Source organism: Corythoichthys intestinalis, chromosome 22, assembly GCF_030265065.1.
Source record: "Corythoichthys intestinalis isolate RoL2023-P3 chromosome 22, ASM3026506v1, whole genome shotgun sequence".
In the NCBI taxonomy this organism is placed as follows: domain Eukaryota; kingdom Metazoa; phylum Chordata; class Actinopteri; order Syngnathiformes; family Syngnathidae; genus Corythoichthys; species Corythoichthys intestinalis.
The window spans coordinates 14944797-14966861 of NC_080416.1; the positions used below are offsets into that span (position 1 = coordinate 14944797).

The following is a 22065-nucleotide window of genomic DNA, read 5'->3' on the forward strand; positions in this document are numbered from 1 at the left end:
CATAATTTAGAGAATGGAACTTACTTTGGAAGAGATGGAAGTGCTCTCTCGCCCTCTAGAGGACAAAACACATAACAACTTAAACTGAGAAGAGTCCTCCAATTCATTTAACAGATCTTCAGAATTTAATGACCATGTTTCTAATAAATACCCTAATTCGCCATTACCTTTCTGAACTCTGACGATAAAGGATCGCGTTTCCATGGAGATGAGCCGACAGTAGCCATCGATTAGGTCGGCCAAGTTCTCAGCCATGGTTAGGGAAGCTGTCGTGACAGTAAGAGGCTGCACGCAATCACAAAAAAAGGGTTCTTATCTTTACAGTGGTAGTGTTCAAACACTTTACAGCATGTACCATCCCAAAGTATACTTGGCTGTCATGAGTATTACAATCAGGGCCAACTATAACTCATTGGCAGCCACTGACAGCATTTTCAGTCAATCTTCGCACACCAAGAGAAGGAGCCCCGGTGTTCGGCCATTCCTTACTACGCGGCGAAACGTCCTACACAATGCTCAGGGCGCTTGCGCATGCATTCACACGCATGCGCACATCGGTTAGAGGCGGCGATTACTCACTATTTTTGTTTTTATTTAGTTATTTAGAACCTTTTCACAGCCTCAAAGATACTTTTTGCATGTATTACCCTCTCATACTTTTAACCATTGTGTTTTTTTGTGTTAGATTTGAAGCAGTTGACCACATTAGTCACGTAGCGTGTTTAAACCGTCCTTATTTGATATAACTACATTTAAGTATTTTCTGCAGGCATTTTTTTAGTACCTTAGTCCTGTATGCATCTAAACAAAACAAGTTTAGAGCGCACGATAGTACTTTAGGTGTCAAATTCGACTAATGTAGGACGTTTCGCCGATGTAGGATATTTTGGCAGAACACCGGTGGTACTCGCACCACATTTTGAGAGTAACTGCCCTAATGTAAAGGAACCAATACCTCGGCAGCTCCTGCGACATTGACTTGCAACGTTGCTTTCTTGTCCTTTTCCTCAACTGCTGAGTACTGGATGGACTGTATTTGTGTGAAGTTAGCCAGATGGGTGGGCTGTAGGTTGGAAAAGACACGTATTATAACGGTTCCTCAAACAAGTGTGTCATCCGTTTGTACAAATATACAGCAGTCGGTGCCTCCCTTTTGGTTGCGCCACAATATTGTTCATATTCCTGGCAATTACATTACTTATTTGTTCCTCATAATGGTTCTCTCTACAGTGCTAGTTGTGGTTTGCTCAGAGTACAGTGGTACCTCTACATATAAAGTTAATTCGTACCAAAATCTTGTTTGTAAGCCGAAATGGCCATATTTTTCCATAAGAATACATTATAATTCCATTAATTTGTTCCACAGCACAAAAACCAACACTAAATCATTGATAAATATTGCTGGTACTATTAGAAATGGCAATCATACATAACAAAACAAATAGACTATAAATAAAAATCGGAATAATACAGTATAATAATAATAACAATTCCTGTAATAATGTAACAAACCATGTTCTAATGTGACGAATGTGTTTTGCGTGCTGTACCTGAACGCACCGCGTGGGTGACGTGACAGTGAGGTAGGTGCGGTAGAGATTTTACTTTACTCTTTTAATGCTTTGTTGTTGGCATCAACTGTGGCGGACAGTAAACGTGTTGTGTTGCACAAATTCTGAAATAAATGACTAAAAACCTTACAAAGCTGGCGATTTCCACAATAATAATTGTCACCTTAACTTATAAAGACTGGCGAACGAAGGTCGGAGGAGGACCGTCGAGATCGTAGAGATTCCACGGCCATATGGTCGAGCCAGTTGACGGACAGGTACACCACGCTCATATTTTTCCATCATTTCCTTCTTAATTTCAATAGTAAGCGTCACTTATTGCTTTTTTCACCACCTGCACTAACCTTCTTAGAACCCATGTTGATTTCTCTCACAAGAAAATCCGCAGTGCGTCCGTCTTGCGGGTAAACAAAGAAACTGCGGCACTGTCATAAATTGTCGTAATTCGAGCATGTTGTCGGATGTAGAAACAAAGGGCAAATCAAATTTTACGCCGGATGTTGAAAAGATCGTGTGTCAAAGCGATCGTATGTCAAGGTACCACTGTACTTGGTAGAGCAAAATGCTGGCTTGGACTCACCGCAGACCCCTTGTCTGTCAGGTAGCTGATGCCTTCCTCAGGCCCAATCGCAAGCTCCACCTGGATGACCCAACTTGACTGAAATGAGAGACAAAAAATACACTTTAAACTCCTGAATATTCTTCTGGCATTAGCCTAATTTGCCTTTCCCAAAGGCATCTAACTTACCCCCAGAGCGCATTTGAAGCATTCCTTGTCGTAGCGGTGAATGGGTGCCAGAATCTCAAGGAACTTGAGAATGCACTGCTCGTCATTGAGGTTGGCCACCTGCTTGAAGGTCTGCTGGATTAATTTACGAAGCGTCTTGGCCTGAAGTAGAATGAGAAACCAAGTGCATCCAATTGTGTTAGCACCACTTCTATAAACTGGTTACCTCAAGCATGGACAGATGGGCAGAAATCTACAGCAAATTAATGCATGAACACTATAGTGCCACTTCATTTCTGCATAAATCCCTCATAGACAGAGATACTTTCTAGTGTCACTTCAGCGTATCCACCCTTCCTGAGAGGAAACGCCTAAAGCAGGATTATCACAGCTACCATAACAACCAAACTTCTTCTGAGACGGGCATGAAGATGAACTCTTATTTCCATTGCACTGACACATGAGCCATGTCACTTTTAAAGTGCCTATGACAGCATGTTTATTTCATATTTCACGCAGTATTTTATGCTCCTGAATGAAATGGACCACTTGGATGTGCATGAAAGCAATCGATATATTTAGTCAATTTTTTTTAATCCCGCGCAATAAAAATGAGCGACTTCCAGCCACAGCCTAGATTGAGGAAGAAGGCAAATGTGACGTCTAATGTGACTAATCATCTTCACAATACAGCCATTACTATAATATGCAGAAGGACTGCAGATTCCGCTGATTTAGCGGATTAATTTGTTTATTTTTCGCATCACACGAGCCCAATGTGCTGCAGGCTTTTGTTGCTACACCAGGGAGAGGCGTGTGAGCATTTTTGGGTTTCAAAAAGATCGTTTTCACAGCGAATAATGGGCAAAACAAGTCCGACAACTGTGGGACCATTAGACGGACAAGGAAGCGAGTAAGCTACGAGTTTTATTCATTCATTCATTCATTCATTCATTCATTCATTTTCCATGCCGCTTCTCCTCACAAGGGTCGCGGAGGTGCTGGAGCTATCCCAGCTAACTACCGGCAGTAGGCAGGGTACACCCTGAACTGGTTGCCAGCCAATCGCGGAGTTCCCGGAGAAAACCCACGCACAGGGAGAACATGCAAACTCCACACAGGAAGGCCGAAGCCCAGGATTGAGCCCTTGATCTCAGAACTGTGAGGCAGACGTGCTAACCACTCAACCAAGAGTTTTATATTATGTCAAATACTGGGGTCATGCCACATGTTTTAATAAGGAGATAGCTTGCATTTTGTGGGTGACAATGCTCCCTGGCCACCAAAAAGGCGGGAGTGGCCATCGCCCTCGGTCGACGACCGGCGGCTTGTTGCACACGATGTTCGCTGGCCGATGAGCGTCCGTGTTCGGGCAGCCACGCGCTCTCATCTGCGGTTCTTGATTGTGTAGAGCAGGAGTAGCCAACTCGGGTCCTCGAGGGCCCCTATCCAGCTTGTTTTCCATGTCTCCCTCCTCCAACACACCTGACTTAAATAATCAAGATCGTTATCAGGCTCCTGCACAGCTTACTGATGAGCTGATCATTTGATTCAGGTGTTTTAAAGGAGGGAGACATGGAAAACAAGCTGGATAGGGACCCTCGAGGACCGGAGTTGGCTACCGCTGGTGTAGAGACTTCCACCCCTTTCGGCCCTGTTCATGTGGTCAACGAGAGAGAACTATCCTCGGCTTGGGCTCAAGCAGCCACGCGCTTCGACGTCTTTATCCACCGAGAATGCCCCATTTTCAGCGTTACACGACGTGCCAAAACTTGCTTGCCGCCGGGGGCTGGCCGATCGGTGAAAAATATCACTCCCACCGCTGTATGATTTTTCGATAGACGAGGAAGAGACTTGGAAGAGCCGCTCGGTTCTGTTTAGCATGTAGCATAGCTCTCACACTCTTTTGTTCGCACTCTTACTTTGTCTCAAGTCCCCGCAAAGATATGACAAGAGCCAACTAACTCCGGTGGAATAGAATAGTACCGTTTGGGAGGTTTAAGAAGTCGGCAGTTTTGACCTTTGTGCAGTAATTTAGCCCTGTCGTACTGAATAAATGCATTTTTAATATTTCATATTCCATTTAGCACAAGACTGTTATTCGTCATGACTAGGGCTGTCAAACGATTAAAAATTTTAATCGAGTTAATTACAGCTTAAAAATGAATTAATCGTAATTAATCGCAATTCAAACCATCTATAAAATATGCCATATTTTTTTGTAAATTATTGTTGGAATGGAAAGATAAGACACAAGACGGATATATACATTCAACATACTGTACATAAGTACTGTACTGTATTTGTTTATTATAACAATAAATCAACAAGATGGCAATAACATTCTGTTAAAGCGATCCATTGATAGAAAGACTTGTAGTTCTTAAAAGATAAATGTTAGTACAAGTTATAGAAATTTTATATTAAAACCCCTCTTAATGTTTTCGTTTTAATAAAATTTTCAATCAAAAAATGAAATGTTAGCTCTGTTAGCATTGTTGATGTCAATAATTACACAATGCTTATGATGCTGAAACCCATAAAATCAGTCGCACCCAAGCGCCAGCAGAGGGCGACAAAACACCAAAAAACACAAGTAACAAGTGGACATGACACTGTGCTGTCATTTTAATCTGTTTGAGCGGGGCATGTGCGTTAATTGCGTCAAATATTTTAACGTGATTAATTTAAAAAATTAATTATCGCCCGTTAACGCGATAATTTTGGTAGCCCTAGTCATGACCTTACAATTTATTTAGCAATTGGGAAAAATACTGAGATAAAAAGAATACCCTGTAAAAACATTGGCGAGATAAAAACAATGATGACATTTTGCAGCTCTCTGTCACATTTTCCTCGTTCTGAATCTTCTTCCATTGTGCTCAATTCTAAATCAGCTGAAATAGTTTTCCCTGCCCACGTCATCACCCAGATGGCGGCGCCAGAGTGCTATAACGACAGGGGTAGCTAAACGGCAGATTGAAACTCATTTTTTCGTCATAAGCGCTTTGCCAAATTGTTTTATACAGTCGAATAAATATGATTTAATTCGCATAATAATGCTTTTTAAGATTTTTTTTTTTTTTTTATGGTGTCACAGGCACTTAAAAGCGATACGTACACACTCGCGGTCCCTGCAGGCACGCACAAGAATTACATGTCATACAACTGTCTTAAATGCCACAAAAGTTGTTTTTTTAAACACCAAAGCTGATGGCCAACCTGTCCTCGTGAATAGACTCTTTAGAAGGCTTTGACCAGCCCTGACATCAGTCACTCTTTACTACCGTAGCCATCTGTTTTTTGTGTGTGTCTATACACGTGTGCACCAAGTGGAGTCCATTGAGAAAGAATAATCTCATTAAATGACTCCTATTTCTTTCACCCTTCCAAAGACATCCACACAATTGACAGCTGTGACCTCCCTGACGTAAACACCTCAAATCTATGCTTGTGTGCCAAACAACTGCAGATGTTCACAACAACTCCTTAATCAGTCAAACATCTCAAAATACTGTGGAGCTACAACACCCACCCAGAAATCTGCATTCAAGTCCGATCACACAATTTATGGATGTTTGACTGCACGTGTGGGTGCCTCAACGAGGGGAGGGGTCTTTATGTTGCCTTGTCTGTGAAGAGGAGTTAAAGAAGTGGGCAGCTGATGAGAAGGGCTGGGAGTGGAGGAGAGGGGGGCAGCTGGGTTTTGATAGGCAGACGGCGAAAGGAGGGGCACACCTCCCCCCTTCTTTCGTTATTGTTGGAAAGAAAAAGTGGGTTTAAACGTGACCCTGGAGGTTGCGCACGAGCGCTCGCGCACCCCTCTGCAGAGCATCTGTCTCCCTGCCGCCAGCCCACACGAAGACCTTTTAGGGTCACCAAGCCTTTTCCAACACACCCTCCCTATAAAAGTGTGCCGTAAATTTATCTGTGACACTCCTTCTTATTATGCTGGCACACACGCAATCTTAAATCAACCCAAATTCTACATTTTAAAAAATTCATGTTAAATTAGATTTATTAGATTCTAGTTTGCAAAGACAAGAAGAAACAAATAATCAAAAAACTGAATACTCGAAAGATGAATCACATAATCGAAGAAGTGATGAATTGGGGGGGGGGGGATCGGAACAGTCTGATGATTAAAATCAAAGAATCGGATCAAACATGTTATGTAATATGAATAAATTAGAAAAAATATATATTAAAATTAGAGATGTCCCGATCGATGCCGATCGATCGGGTCCGATCAAGTCATTTTCAAAGTATCGGAATCGGCAAAAAAATATCGGCCATGCCTTTTTTAATTTTTTTTTTTTTTTTATTAAATCGTTTTCTAATTGTATTTAACGTTACAGACATTATATGTTACACTCATCCAGTGTTTAGTTTAGGCTTAAGGTAGGGTTATCAAATTTATCCCGAAAACGGCGGTAATTAATTTTTTAAAAATGTATCACATTAAAATATTTAACGCAATTAATGCATGCGCTGCACGACCCACTCACGCATTGTCGCGCTCAATCTGTAATGATGCCGTTTTACCTATATAGAGAGATAAAAGGCAGCATAAAATACGTAGAGCGAATTTTGGCAGCCTTTGGAGCCTTTTTTTAATTGGCTAAAACCTTACAATCACTCTCCCTACGATTAGAAATATCATGGCAAGCAATGTGGGGAAGCAAGGTAGCAGTTGATCTTTTTCTTAGCACCTTATGTTATTTCCCAACGCAGAGAAGATATATCAATTGGTAGCACTACACACAGTCATGGTTCCACTTCCCATCATGCATTTGGGTTGAATGGCTGCAGTATCATTTACTGAAAGCTCAACAAATACAGTAGATGGCAATATTTAGTCACAATATACAAAGTCAAGTCTTTCTATCCGTGGATCCCTCTCACAGAAAGAATGTTAATAATGTAAATGCCATCTTGAGGATTTGTTATCATAATAAACAAATACAGTAATTATGTACTGTATGTTGAATGTATATATTCGTTCGAGTTTTATTCAATTTTTTTCTTAATGCATTGCCAAAATGTATATGATCGGGAAAAATTATCGGGAATGATTGGAATTGAATCGGGAGCAAAAAAAGCAATCGGATCGGGAAATATCGGGATCGGCAAATTCTCAAACTAAAACAATCGGATCGGGAGCAAAAAAACACGATCGGAACAACCCTAATTAAAATGATTAAAGAATCGATTAATTGAAGATTCCAACAGATGAATGTAGAGGTGCAACAATTACTCAAGAAATAATCGATTAGCAAATTAATCACTACTATTTCGTTAACCAATTACCGTAATTTCCGCACTATGAGCTGCAACTTTTTTCCCCCCATTTTGAATCCTGCGGCTACTAAAATAAATCGATAGCTGCAGCCCAAAACAATTCACATTTTTGCAAATTTTGGAGATCTTACTGTCTCAACTACCTTTTAATAAGACTAATCGATTAAATTGATTAAAATCAATTAAAACATTAGTTGCCAACTAATTTGATAATCGATACAGTTGTAGACTACAGTTAAGCAAGGAAGCTGTAATAAAATATTTTTGAAGGGAAAGTCATCCGTTTTGCCTGCATTGTTCCTTACTTACAACATGCCTAAAACAACTTCAAGGTAAATTATGAAGGTAATTAAAAAAAAAGTGACATTTATCAGACTAATGGTTAGATTATCCTAGCGTGAAAATACTCGTTACTTGCAGCCCTAGATCAGGGGTCTGCAACCTGCGGCTCAAGAGCCACATATGGCTCTTTTATTCTTTTGCCGCTCTTCGTGACTATAGCAGTGAACTTTTAAAGTGCCATTGACAATGTTAAACGCCCAATCATCCTTCGGCTGTGATTTCAATGAGTTCATCACTAGTATACGTCCAGTCTATTTGAACAGGGAATGAGTTATGAGTAGGGCTGTCAAATGATTAAAATTTTTAATCGAGTTAATCACAGCTTAAAAAGTAATTAATCGCAATTCAAACCATCTATAAAATATGCCCTAGTTTTCTGTAAATTATTGTTGGAATGGAAAGATAAGACACAAGACGGATATATACATTCAACATACTGTATATAAGTACCGTATTTGTTTATTATAACAATAAATTAACATTAACATTCTGTTAAAGCAATCCATGGATAGAAAGACTTGTAGTTCTTAAAAGATAAATGTTAGTACAAGTTATAGAAATTTTATATTAAAACCCCTCTTAATGTTTTCGTTTTAATAAAATTTGTAAAATTTTTAATCAAAAAATAAACTAGTAGCTCGCCATTGTTGATGTCAATAATTACACAATGCTCATGGAGCTGAAACCCATAAAATCAGTTACACCCAAGCGCCAGCAGAGGGCGACAAAATACCAAACAACACAAGTAACAAGTTGACATGACACTTTGCTGTCATTTAAGTCTGTTTGAGCGGGGCATGTGTGTTAATTACGTCCCGTGATTAATTTAAAAAATAAATTACCGCCCGTTAACGCGATAATTTTAACAGCCCTAGTTATGAGCTGTGGCATTCCCCAACGGTCAATCTCAGCACCTCTACTTTTCATTCTGCACCAAAAAACATCGCTAAAATCAAATGGATTGGATGTCAAATGCCATCAATGGCTGGCAAAGGTAAATCATTGATAACGTAAAGTAATCGGTTGAACAATAACCTGGTTCTTACTTCATTTTAACGTCAATGTATTGACTTTGATGGGAATGTCGCTCCTCCCAACATGGCCACCCTGAGGCCATGTTGGTAGGGGCGATGTAAGGTCTTTTCATGCTTCTGCCATAAATGGAAATCATGATTGAATCGATCAAGCCGACATTCATCACTGTGAAAGGCAATCACTGAGTAACGAGTATTTCTTTTGGATTTAAATTGAATTGTACAGTTTTCAAACCTTATTCTAAGTTTGAAGATAATGGTGCAGAAAATAAGCAAACTGTAGATGAACCCAAAAAATGTTTTTAGTTACAGCTCATTAAAATGTTTGACGTCAATGTGCCTTGGTGGCTCCTGGTATTTTTATTTTGGCGGGAGAGGGTCAAAATGGCTCCTTGAGTATCTCAAGTTGCTGACCCCTGCCCTAGATGAATGGAATAATTGTAGAATCGAATAATCGAGAAGAAAGATAGATCCAGAAAAAAAAACATCTTATCATCACGGTCCTAAATATGCTAATATACGGCACATCTTTTGTTGTTAGACATTGTTTTGGGTAGTTCCAGAAAGAGAACAGAAATTTCTCATTGCATAGCTGCAGAAATGTTAATAAGCGAATTGATGAAAACTAGTGAAGCACAAATATGAACGTGATTACTGTAGTATTATATTCTCACCTTGACTGAATCCAGCAGGTCTTTGGGGAAAAAGCGCCTCAGCCCGACATCCTTCCTGTTTACAAAGGATAAGACAACATGGAGGGGGGTTAGAATGCTGTAACTATTGGCAGGAATGTTAAATGCTACTATCTGATCCGAGTTTCGTTGCATGCATAAGTGCATGTGGGAAGAGGACAGTGGGAAGCAAATAGCGATGAGGGTGACTTATTGACTAAACAGTTTAACTTGCTAAGTCAAACAAAAACTCTTATTTGTCATTGGTGATTTCTCCAGTGAAAGAATGTGGAATAGATATTGGTTGCTCTCAGTGAAATATGAGAATATTTAACTACTGTATATAACGTATCAGTTTTAAATACACATGAATTTTTCCAAGCAATGCAAAATTTCTATGAATAGCCTGTAGCTGTTGTACAGTGCCTTGCAAAAGTATTCGGCCCCCTTGAACCTTGCAACCTTTCGCCACATTTCAGGCTTCAAACATAAAGATATAAAATTTTAATTTTTTGTCAAGAATCAACAACAAGTGGGACACAATCGTGAAGTGGAACAAAATTTATTGGATAATTTAAAGTTTTTTAACAAATAAAAAACTGAAAAGTGGGGCGTGCAATATTATTCGGCCCCCTTTCGTTAATACTTTGTAGTGTCACCTTTTGCTCCAATTACAGCTGCAAGTCGCTTGGGGTATGCTTCTATCAGTTTTGCACATCGAGAGACTGACATTCTTGCCCATTCTTCCTTGCAAAACAGCTCGAGCTCAGTGAGGTTGGATGGAGAGTGTTTGTGAACAGCAGTCTTCAGCTCTTTCCACAGATTCTCGATTGGATTGAGGTCTGGACTTTGACTTGGCCATTCTAACACCTGGATACGTTTATTTTTTAACCATTCCATTGTAGATTTGGCTTTATGTTTTGGATCATTGTCCTGTTGGAAGATAAATCTCCGTCCCAGTCTCAGGTCTTGTGCAGATACCAACAGGTTTTCTTCCAGAATGTTCCTGTATTTGGCTGCATCCATCTTCCCGTCAATTTTAACCATCTTCCCTGTCCCTGCTGAAGAAAAGCAGGCCCAAACCATGATGCTGCCACCACCATGTTTGACAGTGGGGATGGTGTGTTCAGGGTGATGAGCTGTGTTGCTTTTACGCCAACCATATCGTTTTGCATTGTGGCCAAAAAGTTCAATTTTGGTTTCATCTGACCAGAGCACCTTCTTCCACATGTTTGGTGTGTCTCCCAGGTGGCTTGTGGCAAACTTTAAACGAGACTTTTTATGGATATCTTTGAGAAATGGCTTTCTTCTTGCCACTCTTCCATAAAGGCCAGATTTGTGCAGTGTACGACTGATTGTTGTCCTATGGACAGACTCTCCCACCTCAGCTGTAGATCTCTGCAGTTCATCCAGAGTGATCATGGGCCTCTTGGCTGCATCTCTGATCAGTTTTCTCCTTGTTTGAGAAGAACGTTTGGAAGGACGGCCGGGTCTTGGTAGATTTGCAGTGGTCTGATGCTCCTTCCATTTCAATATGATGGCTTGCACAGTGCTCCTTGAGATGTTTAAAGCTTGGGAAATCTTTTTGTATCCAAATCCGGCTTTAAACTTCTCCACAACAGTATCTCGGACCTGCCTGGTGTGTTCCTTGGTTTTCATAATGCTCTCTACACTTTAAACAGAACCCTGAGACTATCACAGAGCAGGTGCATTTATACGGAGACTTGATTACACACAGGTGGATTCTATTTATCATCATCGGTCATTTAGGACAACATTGGATCATTCAGAGATCCTCACTGAACTTCTGGAGTGAGTTTGCTGCACTGAAAGTAAAGGGGCCGAATAATATTGCACGCCCCACTTTTCAGTTTTTTATTTGTTAAAAAAGTTTAAATTATCCAATAAATGTTGTTCCACTTCACGATTGTGTCCCACTTGTTGTTGATTCTTGACAAAAAAATTAAATTTCATATCTTTATGTTTGAAGCCTGAAATGTGGCGAAAGGTTGCAAGATTCATGGGGGCCGAATACTTTTGCAAGGCACTGTATATGATAATGACGAGTGTGAAAATGAGCAGCGGAGCTTGCCGAGAAATTGCACTTTTTTTTGTCCAATTTGTGTCTCGGGCATCAAAACTACTCTATTTTAGTTTTATTGCATAATTACACAGTGATTAATTTTTCTGCATGACACTAAGGAACAAAACTTCATAAATAGCACCAAGCTGTTTGCGTAATGGATAATAATGAGCATGAAAATTACAATAAAGGTTTGCCAACAGATGTCAGATTTGACTGAGGTTTCAGAGATGAGTAATTTCACTTAAGTGTTATTATTTAGTGGTAAACATCATCTTCTACTTGTATAACAGTGAGGGATTTTAGTTATATTTTAAACATTCATTCATTTTCCATGTCGCTTATCCTCACGAGGGTCGCGGAGGGGCTGGAGCCTATCCCAGCTGACTATGGGAAGTAGGCGGGGTTCACCCTCAATTGCCAGCCAATTGCAGGACACAATGAGACAAACGACAATTCATGCACACACTCATAACTACGGACAATTTGGAGTGTTCAATCAGCCTACCACTTGTGTTGTCACAAACGCATTACTAAGTAACGCGTTACTGTAATCTAATTACTTTCTTTTAGTAACGAGTAATCTGATTAAAGTTAGTTTCCTTAGTGTCTGTGCGTTACTATTTTGTTATTGCCTCATAATGTATGTAGAATGAAGAATATTGTAGTCATGTACAAAGAGCATTTTCAATAGAAAATGTTAGAAAGTTCCCCGCTATGTGTTAGTTTCCATGGTAACCGCTCATAGTTCTTCCTGTTTTGGTCAGAGAAAGGTGTGTGCGAGCGCGGGAGTGTGCATTCGAGCCAGCTGTTAAGATGTGCAAGAGAATGTTGATCTGTGTGTGTCCATGAATGAGTGTGAGTATTTTTCCCTCATTCTGAAGGGTTCCAGCGATAGGTTGGAGCAGCGAACATGCGTGGCCGTTTCGTAGCTCTGCTGTTGCAACACCGCGTAGTCGGCGACCATTGTTTACATCATATTCGTGTTCGTGTTGAGGTGACGCGTTCGTTTAGCATCTTCGGGATATGTTGTAAGTCCGATTGAGTGTAAAGTGCTTAGCTGCCGCCACGTTTTTTGGCTAAATTGACCACGTGTGTGTACTACGTACTTCCGGGTTGTGCGCGCGCATCCGCGTTGGCCCCCACCTTTATGTTTATTACAATGTGCAATTCATTTGTGTGTTGTTGATTACTGTGCAGTCAATTTGTATTGTTTAATTTTGGCACTGATATGCTGTTAATCCTAACCCAAAATTCTGAATTGTTTACATTAGGCTTAATCTTTGAGTTAGAGAGGTTTAATTGGTCGGTGAAGTTGATTTCAACAAATTCCATGCAGTTTGTCAGTTATTTGTTAGTTTAAAGGGCTCCAGGCTTATGTGAAAAATTCTTATCTTCCCCTTTAAATTTAAGTTAATGACATGCAATGACATTTTTCTGTTGGCATTCTTATGTTGAGGCGGCAAAGGGAAAAAAAATAGTAAAAAGTAACCGATAATTATATATAATAATAGTTACTTTAATAATAAAGTAATCAGTTTATTTTAAACATCACCTTTGCAATTAATACATGTTTTGAGCAACAATAGAGTCAACCAGTAAAATGACAAAATTGTATCTTACTTTGAAAATATCACTACTTTTAGCTGTGGAGTATTTGCGGGGGAAAAAAAGCTTGCATAAAGTTTGCATTTAGAATTTTTAATGAACTCAAAACTGATCAAGTATGCTAACTGTCTAAGTCTTACAGTACTTCGCCCTCAAGGTCTTCTCAAAACAAAATATGAATTGAGACAAGGTCACAGAAATGAGAAGAACAGAAAGCAGGCTATATAACGACTGGACATTCTTTCTCAGTTCATCGGCGTTCTCATTAGGCTGTTGAGCCTGAAAGAAAAGACTACGGCAGAATCGGGCAGCTCATTAGAATCGGAGCCAAGCAGCCTCGTTAAGGCGCCCGGTTTGTTAGCGCTAGCCGTCTAACAGCCAGCAGATTGCCACATGGAGCGTGAAGCAGTTTTGTCATCATGAGTAATTGCCACATTGAACGTGAATAAACATTGAAATGCGTGGAACTAGCTGAGTTGCAAAACATACTAACAAGAAGAAGAAGCTGACTGAAACCAAAAGTACTTACTCTAGTAGCTCATAGTTGGACTTCTTGTCCAAGGCATTTCCCCTCATCTCTTTAAAGAACCTCCTGGAAATCAGAGCAGAGCACATCTGCCTTAACATTAAATCATCCTTGCAAAACAGCAGGGTCCCAAGCCGTCATTGGTCTCGGAGGAAATCAAATCATTTAGTACATCTGCGCATTCTCATGGAATCCCATCCAAAAACTGGGTGCAAAAATATCATTACAAAATCGTAAAACAACATCTCACCTTATCTCCAGGCATCCCAGTTTCAGGGCGACATCTTGCTCCACTTGATCCCCGTTCTGTGCCATATAGTCATTTTTCACCTGGGTGCCAAATGAAATGTATAAGCAACAAACTAGGGCTGCAGCTATCGATTATTTTAGCAGTTGATTAATCGATGACTAGTTAGCTCGAATACTCGAGTTATCGGATAAGGAACATAAAACATTAAAATACCTGAGCTGGGTCTCAAACGGTATAAAAAAATTAATAAATGAGGATCTAATTAAAACAAAAGCACAATTGGCTAACTTATATAGCAAAAGTCCGCTAGCTTAAATGCTATAAAATGCTAACTTTTGTTTATTTTATTTTTTTACAATGCTCTTAACAAATGGTTCAAACACATATTCCCACAAAAAAAACAGCTAAATATACATAATAAAAACTAAATTACGATTGCATTACAAAAAAAAAACATTAGCTCAAAAATAAAAACTTAACAGGGAGCAGCTGGATTCAACCATGTGAAATGAATATTCACTCTTGCCACTAGAGGGCAGTGTATCCACCCAAACCAACAAAACTAAATGCAAACACTTTCAAAACAACACATAACAACGCCACTTTAATCAAACAAATACTCGAACCAGCAAAATTTACTTTGAATCTTTTTTCTAATCGAATTACTCAAGTTAATCGATTAATCGTTGCAGCACTACAACAAACGTATGTGTTTATCTAAAGACACTGATTCATATTGCCAAGCGACAAATGGCACTCTGACAAACACAACAGTCCTACTGACCTAGATGACTTCAAGGCAAACAGTCGGCAAGCCGCGCCATATGTTTCATGTTGAAAGATTAAATACATGTGTATAAAGTATGTATTTGTGTGTGTGTCTACCTGGTGGTAAAAGTAACTGAGTGTAGGTTTGTCTTCTGTAAACTGCTGCATGAAGCCTTTCGGGAGGTATCGAATTCTTAGTTCATACCTGCAGAGAGCAAATTGGATGGGCAATTCAGAGGGTAAGACATGTTAAGGAAGGGGTTACATTATCACACAAGGAGAAAAGAGTTGTTGACTCAGACAAAAGGTGACATCTGCTTCCCTCTCTTTTTCTACGTTCACAGTGCAAAAGGTCTAGAACACACAATGGCATTAGCAGCGACCACCACAATAAAAGTGATCCACGAGCATTTTAATACCACACAACAGACGGGGCCCACTGGATTTTTCATGAGACGTCCCCAGTAAATCACTCCTTCTGCTTTTCCATTCGCCACGGGCACACAGCGAAAGGAAGCTAGCTGTGGTTTTGTCAAACTGTAACATAAGCTCAATGCATATTTTGAAGTTTTTCTTCACGTAGGGCTTGGTCACATTCTTCACAGAAAGACGGCTCAAATGAATCTTTAAACTGCATTGTGGAACAGGAACAACGTTGCGAATTAACTGAAATCCCGAGGTGAAAACTCACTGACCTCCACTCCTCGTTGGGGTGCGCTTGTTCGTATTTCTCGCGGACATGCGACACGCCCATGTCGGGATGAAGCCAGTGCACTTGGTCTCTTGGTTGGCCGCTGCTGCTAAGACGCAGGCCGAAACATGACGTCCAGCGCACCTTGTGTATGTCGAGGATCTTCTGGATGATTCCCTGTGAACAAGGAAGGCCTCACTTACGGTTTGATACATTCATAGACTTCACTTTCAGTGGACGGGACACGGGACCAATCCGTAGGGGGCCTATTGTATATAACTTAAAATTTAAATATTTTCAAAACCAAAGCCACTAGCGACCTAAAACCAAAAAAGGACCCTCCCTTAGGCATATACAGTGGGGCAAATAAGTATTTAGTCAACCACCGATTCTGCAAGTTCTCCTCCTTGAAAAGATTAGAGAGGCCTGTAATTGTCAACATAGGTAAACCTCAACCATGAGAGACAGAATGTGGAAAAAAAACAGAAAATCACATTGTTTGATTTTTAAAGAATTTATTTCCAAATCAGAGTGGAAAATAAGTATTTGGTCACCTACAAACAAGCAAGATTTCTGGCTGTCAAAGAGGTCTAACTTCTAACTAGGTCTAACAAGGTCTAACGAGGCTCCACTCGTTACCTGTATTAATGGCACCTGTTTTAACTCATTATCGGTATAAAAGACCCCTGTCCACAACCTCAGTCAGTCACACTCCAAACTCCCCTATGGCCAAGACTAAAGAGCTGTCAAAGGACACCAGAGACAAAATTGTAGACCTGCACCAGGCTGGGAAGACAGCGAATCTGCAATAGGTAAAACGCTTGGTGTAAAGAAATCAACTGTGGGAGTAATTATTAGAAAATAGAAGACATACAAGACCACTGATAATCTCCCTCGATCTGGGGCTTCAAGGAAGATCTCACCCCGTGGCGTCAAAATAATAACAAGAACGGTGAGCAAAAATCCCAGAACCACACGGGGGGACCTAGTGAATGACCTACAGAGAGCTGGGACCACAGTAACAAAGGCTACTATCAGTAACACAATGCGCCGCCAGGGACTCAAATCCTGCACTGCCAGACGTAACCCCCTGCTGAAGCCAGTACACGTCCAGGCCCGTCTGCGGTTCGCCAGAGAGCATTTGGATGATCCAGAAGAAGACTGGGAGAATGTGTTATGGTCAGATGAAACCAAAATAGAACTTTTTGGTAGAAACACAGGTTCTCGTGTTTGGAGGAGAAAGAATACTCAATTGCATCCGAGGAACACCATACACACTGTGAAGCATGAGGGTGGAAACATCATACTTTGGGGGTGTTTTTCTGCAAGGGGACCAGGACGACTGATCTGTGTAAAGGAAAGAATGAATGGGGCCATGTATCGAGAGATTTTGAGTGAAAATCTCCTTCCATCAGCAAGGGCATTGAAGATGAGACGGGGCTGGGTCTTTCAGAATGACAATGATCCCAAACACACAGCCAGGGCAACAAAGGAGTGGCTTCGTAAGAAGCATTTCAAGGTCCTGGAGTGGCCTAGCCAGTCTCCAGATCCCAACCCCATAGAAAATCTGTGGAGGGAGTTGAAAGTCCCTGTTGCCCAACAACAGACCCAAAACATACCTGCTCTAGAGGAGATCTGCATGGAGGAATGGGCATAAATACCAGCAACAGTGTGTGAAAAGCTTGTGAAGAGTTACAGAAAACGTTTGGCCTCAGTCATTTCCAACAAAGGGTACATAACAAAGTATTGAGATGAACTTTTGGTATTGACCAAATACTTATTTTCCACCATGATTTGTAAATAAATTCTTTAAAAATCAAACAATGTGATTTTCAGTTTTTTTTCTTCCACATTCTGGAACTTAAAATGGCTATAAAATTCTCAGATTTTACGCTGGATCCTCAAAAATCACAAAATGCAGAGATAATCACCAATATTTTCAGGATCAATAGCAATTTTTAACATATGATGTAAGTTTTTGCCAGAAATATCAACTTAAATGTCATGTGTAGAGATACAAAATCCAACATGGCGGCAATCACCAACCAAAGAGCTTTTTAAGTTCTTGTAAATAAATGGTTAAATCGCGGAATTTCTACAGATATGAACGTAAAAAAGTCTAGATTCTTGGTTAAAAGCAAAAAAACGGGCAGTTATCGTTCATTTTACGTAAATATTTCAAGCACAAATTATGGTATCTTGGTTAAAAGCAAAAAAACGGGCAGTTATCGTTCATCTTACGTAAATATTTCAAGCACAAATTACGGTATTATGTAATCGAACATGGTGGCCGTCACGACACAAAGAGCTTTTTAAGTTGAAAATTCTTGTAAATAAATGCATAAAATTGCGGAATTTATTTAGATATGAACGTAACATTATTTAGATTCTTGGTTAAAAGCAAAAAACGGGCAGTAAATATTCTTTTTACGTACATATTTCAAGCCAAAGTTACACTAATTTTACCTTGAATACCTTGACTCCTCAACCAAATCACGCCTGAGACACTCCTGCCTGCTTGTATGCAGTAAAACCTTCGTCCTGTTTCCACCTAAATCCGGCGTTAGAACGCAGTGTGTGTTTGAGTTTATCACAGTGAAAGCCAACTCAACGTTCTGCCTGTGTCGGCCCCCTACGGGAAGGTGTGGCGCAATGTCTGTGGGAGCTCTCTTGTCAACTGATGGTGGAGTTTATGATACATTTCTGCACCATATGTTTGTGTTGTGTGGAAATTTATCATATCCCTGGTTTACTCTGGACTTTCTGCATCGTTGAGTCTAAAATTATTAGCAGAGTTCAGTATATTTTCATATTATTAGAGCTGAAACGAGTACTCGAGCAACTCGAGTAACTCGAGTTTAAAAACTGATCCGAGTAATTTTATTCACCTCGAGTAATCGTTTATTTTGACAGCTCTAAGCATCACGTTTTGCTCGGACTACTTTTAATGCGGGACAACGCGCTGTCACGTGCGGAGAGGAAGAAGGGGAAAAAAACTTACTGCAGCCGACACAAACGACGCCGACGTTGCTAAATACTAGCCCGCACGATGCTACGTTGGTACAGGTAGCGTCTGAGTCTCATAGAGATCACATGTATGTTGAACTAGATGCGATTTGACAGACTCGGCCGCGTCTGGGCAGCGTTAGTAAACCGCCGCCATCTTAAAGCAGTAGAGCGCTAAGCGCTAATAAAGAGCGCTAAGCGCTAATAAATAAGATTAACGTTAATGTCGCTACTAGCTCATGTAACGTTACCCCTGGGGAGGGCTAGGTTACAATTAATTATGACCACTGTCGATGCGTGGCTAACGTGTCTTACATTCAGGTTTTAACATAACATAGCATTGTGGAGTGATGAGGGTGTAAAATAAAAACTTAATCATGCTAACTATCAATTTTAGCTCAGTAGTCATTGCTGGATAAAATACCAAGTAGCACTGGTCCCTAATGTTCTCCAATACAGCCTGTATGATACATTTATTTTGAACACTGCAAAAACTCCAAATCCTATCAGGACTTACAGTTTAGACTAACTTCAAACTTAACTAGAACTTAAAAATGGCTTGACACAAAGAGAAATTCAATTGAAACACGTGGGAAAAAAATCCTAACTTTTAAGTGATGTGTGTTATCAAGCGTAACGGCATTTTTAGGTAAGATATATATAAATTTTTTTTTTTTTTTCTTTAATAAGATCTAAAAGTTTTTTGAGTGAAAGCAGTGAATTATTTTTTATTCTAGTTACATCTGAGATGCAATTGTTGACCGTTTTCAACAATATACATCGAAAATAAAAATATTGATTGACTGAAAATGGATCAAGATTAGATGAAATGTCTTGTTTTCTCATGTATATTTATAATTGCTCTTCACCTAAAAATATATTTGTTTTATCCGATTACTCGATTAATCGATAGAATTTTCAGTCGATTACTCGATTACTAAAATATTCGATAGCTGCAGCCCTACATATTATTCAAATTAACTATCGTTTTGGAGTCAAATATCGAAATATTACCCAATGTTCATCCTTTTATGCATGCCTGTCTCCAACTTCAACAAATTTAAGATGACGTTCACACCCAAACAAGCTGCCAGACATCACATGCACATTAATGCTCACGGGAGCATGTGTGTTACCATGTAAAAATTCCCGCAGAGGTGAAGAAGAGGGGGGAGTGACCCAGATAAAGAGGGTATTTTCTGTGGTGTCGTTTGGAGTACAGTAGATTTTGACCTTACCCGGACATCGGTGGCATCTCCATATCGGATGTTGGAGGACCAGCTGCTAAGTTCCGTGTTGATCTCAAAGTGGTGGAAAACCTTCAGGACCCTGTCCACGGACCCGCCGACGATACGGTCCGACGCCCCGGCACTGAGTCGCGACTTGGCGCTGCCGTCTAGCATGGCGTGATTGAGGTTGGGATCCATGTAGGGCGTCGCCATGGTTTTCCCTGCTGACACCGCCGCCGCTAAGTGTCTGTCATATTCTGGAAAACAAACATGATTTCCCACGTTGAGATTATTTGAGTTAGGTCAAAGCTCATCCATTCTATGAGCGAAGCAAGACAATAGACTACAGGCGGTTATTTTTCCTGACATTGACACACTTCCTGGAATTAAACTCATCTGGGAAAGGCTCTTGTCGTCATGTGTGCACCTTCAATTGAGTGAAGGAACCTTAACAATTGACAAGGCCTTGGTGTTTCAGAGAAAACAACCAAAATATGCTCATTTCTGACAAGAGAACCGCTGTTGTTGAATCGACCGATTAGGGAGGTTTCTGCCCTACCTCGGCCCCAACACACGGGAAAGGGGCTGCAGCCGCTCATTGCCATGGAAACACATGTCAATCCCTCCCTGTGTCCGTCACCGCCAAACACAGACAGACAGCTGGTGGCCTCACAAACACGCATGACGCTGCACCTCGTCCCGCACGAGGGGGATGTAATTGAAAAATCCGCCGCTTTCAGTGGCATAACAGAGCAGATCCTTCAAAAGTTGCAAATTTTGATCATTTCACATTAGAGTCCTTAGCTTGGGATCCTCATTCTCTTCTCCGCTCCCCAAGACGGCCCCCTTTTCTGTCTACAAGCACGCTGTTTGTAACTGGGCTGTTCCTGTCCCATGCCTTCGCTCCATAGTTACACCGTTGCCGTGGAAGTGTGACGTGACCGTCACTTGGGAGAGAATTTAGATAAGTCCAACCTGCTCTCTCTTGCGACGATAGTTCGCAGCAAAAAAATCCAACTTTTTTAGGCCTGTAGACGTGCAATTGGAGCAAGCTAGACACAATTAGCGAGGAGCCAATGGAAAGTCGTCCTCTTGTTCCGCGACCGCCGTGTGTAATGAAAGAGAGCAACGGAAGCGAGAGATTCAGGGACGACGGGGAAGGCTGCCATTGTCCGGCGGAAGAATGAGAGGAAAAGGAGGACAAATGCGGCACGGGTGAAAGTTGAATGAGGACTTGGAGAGAGGCGAGAGGAGGAGGAATATGCTAATCACTAGGTCGTTATTTGGATAAACCCTCCCACTTTTATCCATTTGTAAGTCAAGTGTTTCCTATTTGCTTTCATGTTCCATTTTTAGTCAAATGCGACTCTAAAAAGTGAAAATACAAAACAGCCCAAACCACAGCAAAAATGTCTAATTATAAAAGTGTTTGGTAACACTTTACAATAAGGGTCCCTTAATTAACATAAGTTAATGCATTTTTAGACAATAACTCATGTTTAAGTAACATTACAATAATTAATATAATTGCTTATCTAACATTTATCAATATATGAATTAACATGAGTTAATGCATTAGTTGATGCATTAGTTAATACATTAGTTAATGCATAACCAGACAGTAACTAATAGTTTGGTCAAATCTTTGACTCCTTGACTGGACACTTAGCTCATTGGACAAAATATTTTCTACAATGAGACCTACACCAAACCAACGGCCATGTCCGGCCAACACCTTCACGTCTGGATATGTGGAGGATGCCTGGGGAAAATGGAGGCCCATATGCTTAACGTCTCTCCAGATTGAGGACGTCGAGGACCTCTTTATCTTCGGCTCTCTGATGGCGCTCGCCTTCCTGCTGCTTCTTGGTGCTCTCTAAGTACACCGATTCTCGATGAGAATGAAGCGTCAACTCAACGAGGCAATGGAGATTGCTCGTAACAACGGCGACAAATTCTCCCAGGTGACGAAGGAACAAGCAGCGTTAAGTGATGCCACCGCTCAAATGGTCACGAAAATCATCACGGAGATCCGGGATCATGAAAGGCTCGCTCGCGGGAACCGGGCAAGGGAGGATGATGACTAATCTTCCGAAGCGGATACAGCAGACGTGGGCCTCCATGATACCCCCGGCCATCCACCCTACACTTGGAAATCAACCTATCCAATGAACCTACTCAAATTGACAATATTGCGAAATGCCATGGCAATCAATGACTTTTTGAAAGATATATGAGTAAAAAAATGGACTATGCAA

General features: G+C 40.6%; 1 protein-coding gene across 8 annotated transcripts in view; it reads right to left on the bottom strand.

Moving 5' to 3' along the window:
* ptk2aa (protein tyrosine kinase 2aa) overlaps positions 1–22065 on the bottom strand; it is an 85146-nt gene that overhangs the window by 33788 nt on the left and 29293 nt on the right. For 2 of the 8 annotated variants that reach the window (XM_057827506.1, XM_057827505.1), the window contains exons 1-12: positions 20367–21408; positions 19817–20064; positions 15577–15749; positions 14999–15086; positions 14114–14193; positions 13867–13929; positions 9650–9704; positions 2320–2460; positions 2152–2229; positions 956–1063; positions 168–285; positions 25–55 (exon numbers count right to left, since the gene is read on the bottom strand). In XM_057827506.1, coding sequence (XP_057683489.1) covers positions 25–55; positions 168–285; positions 956–1063; positions 2152–2229; positions 2320–2460; positions 9650–9704; positions 13867–13929; positions 14114–14193; positions 14999–15086; positions 15577–15749; positions 19817–20064; positions 20367–20553 — 1370 coding nt within the window. In that variant the 5' untranslated portion in view covers positions 20554–21408. Of the gene's footprint in view, positions 1–24; positions 56–167; positions 286–955; positions 1064–2151; positions 2230–2319; positions 2461–9649; positions 9705–13866; positions 13930–14113; positions 14194–14998; positions 15087–15576; positions 15750–19816; positions 20065–20366; positions 21416–22065 lie in introns of those variants that run through there. The other 6 variants (XM_057827509.1, XM_057827508.1, XM_057827510.1 and 3 more) reach the window with 5 other exon arrangements.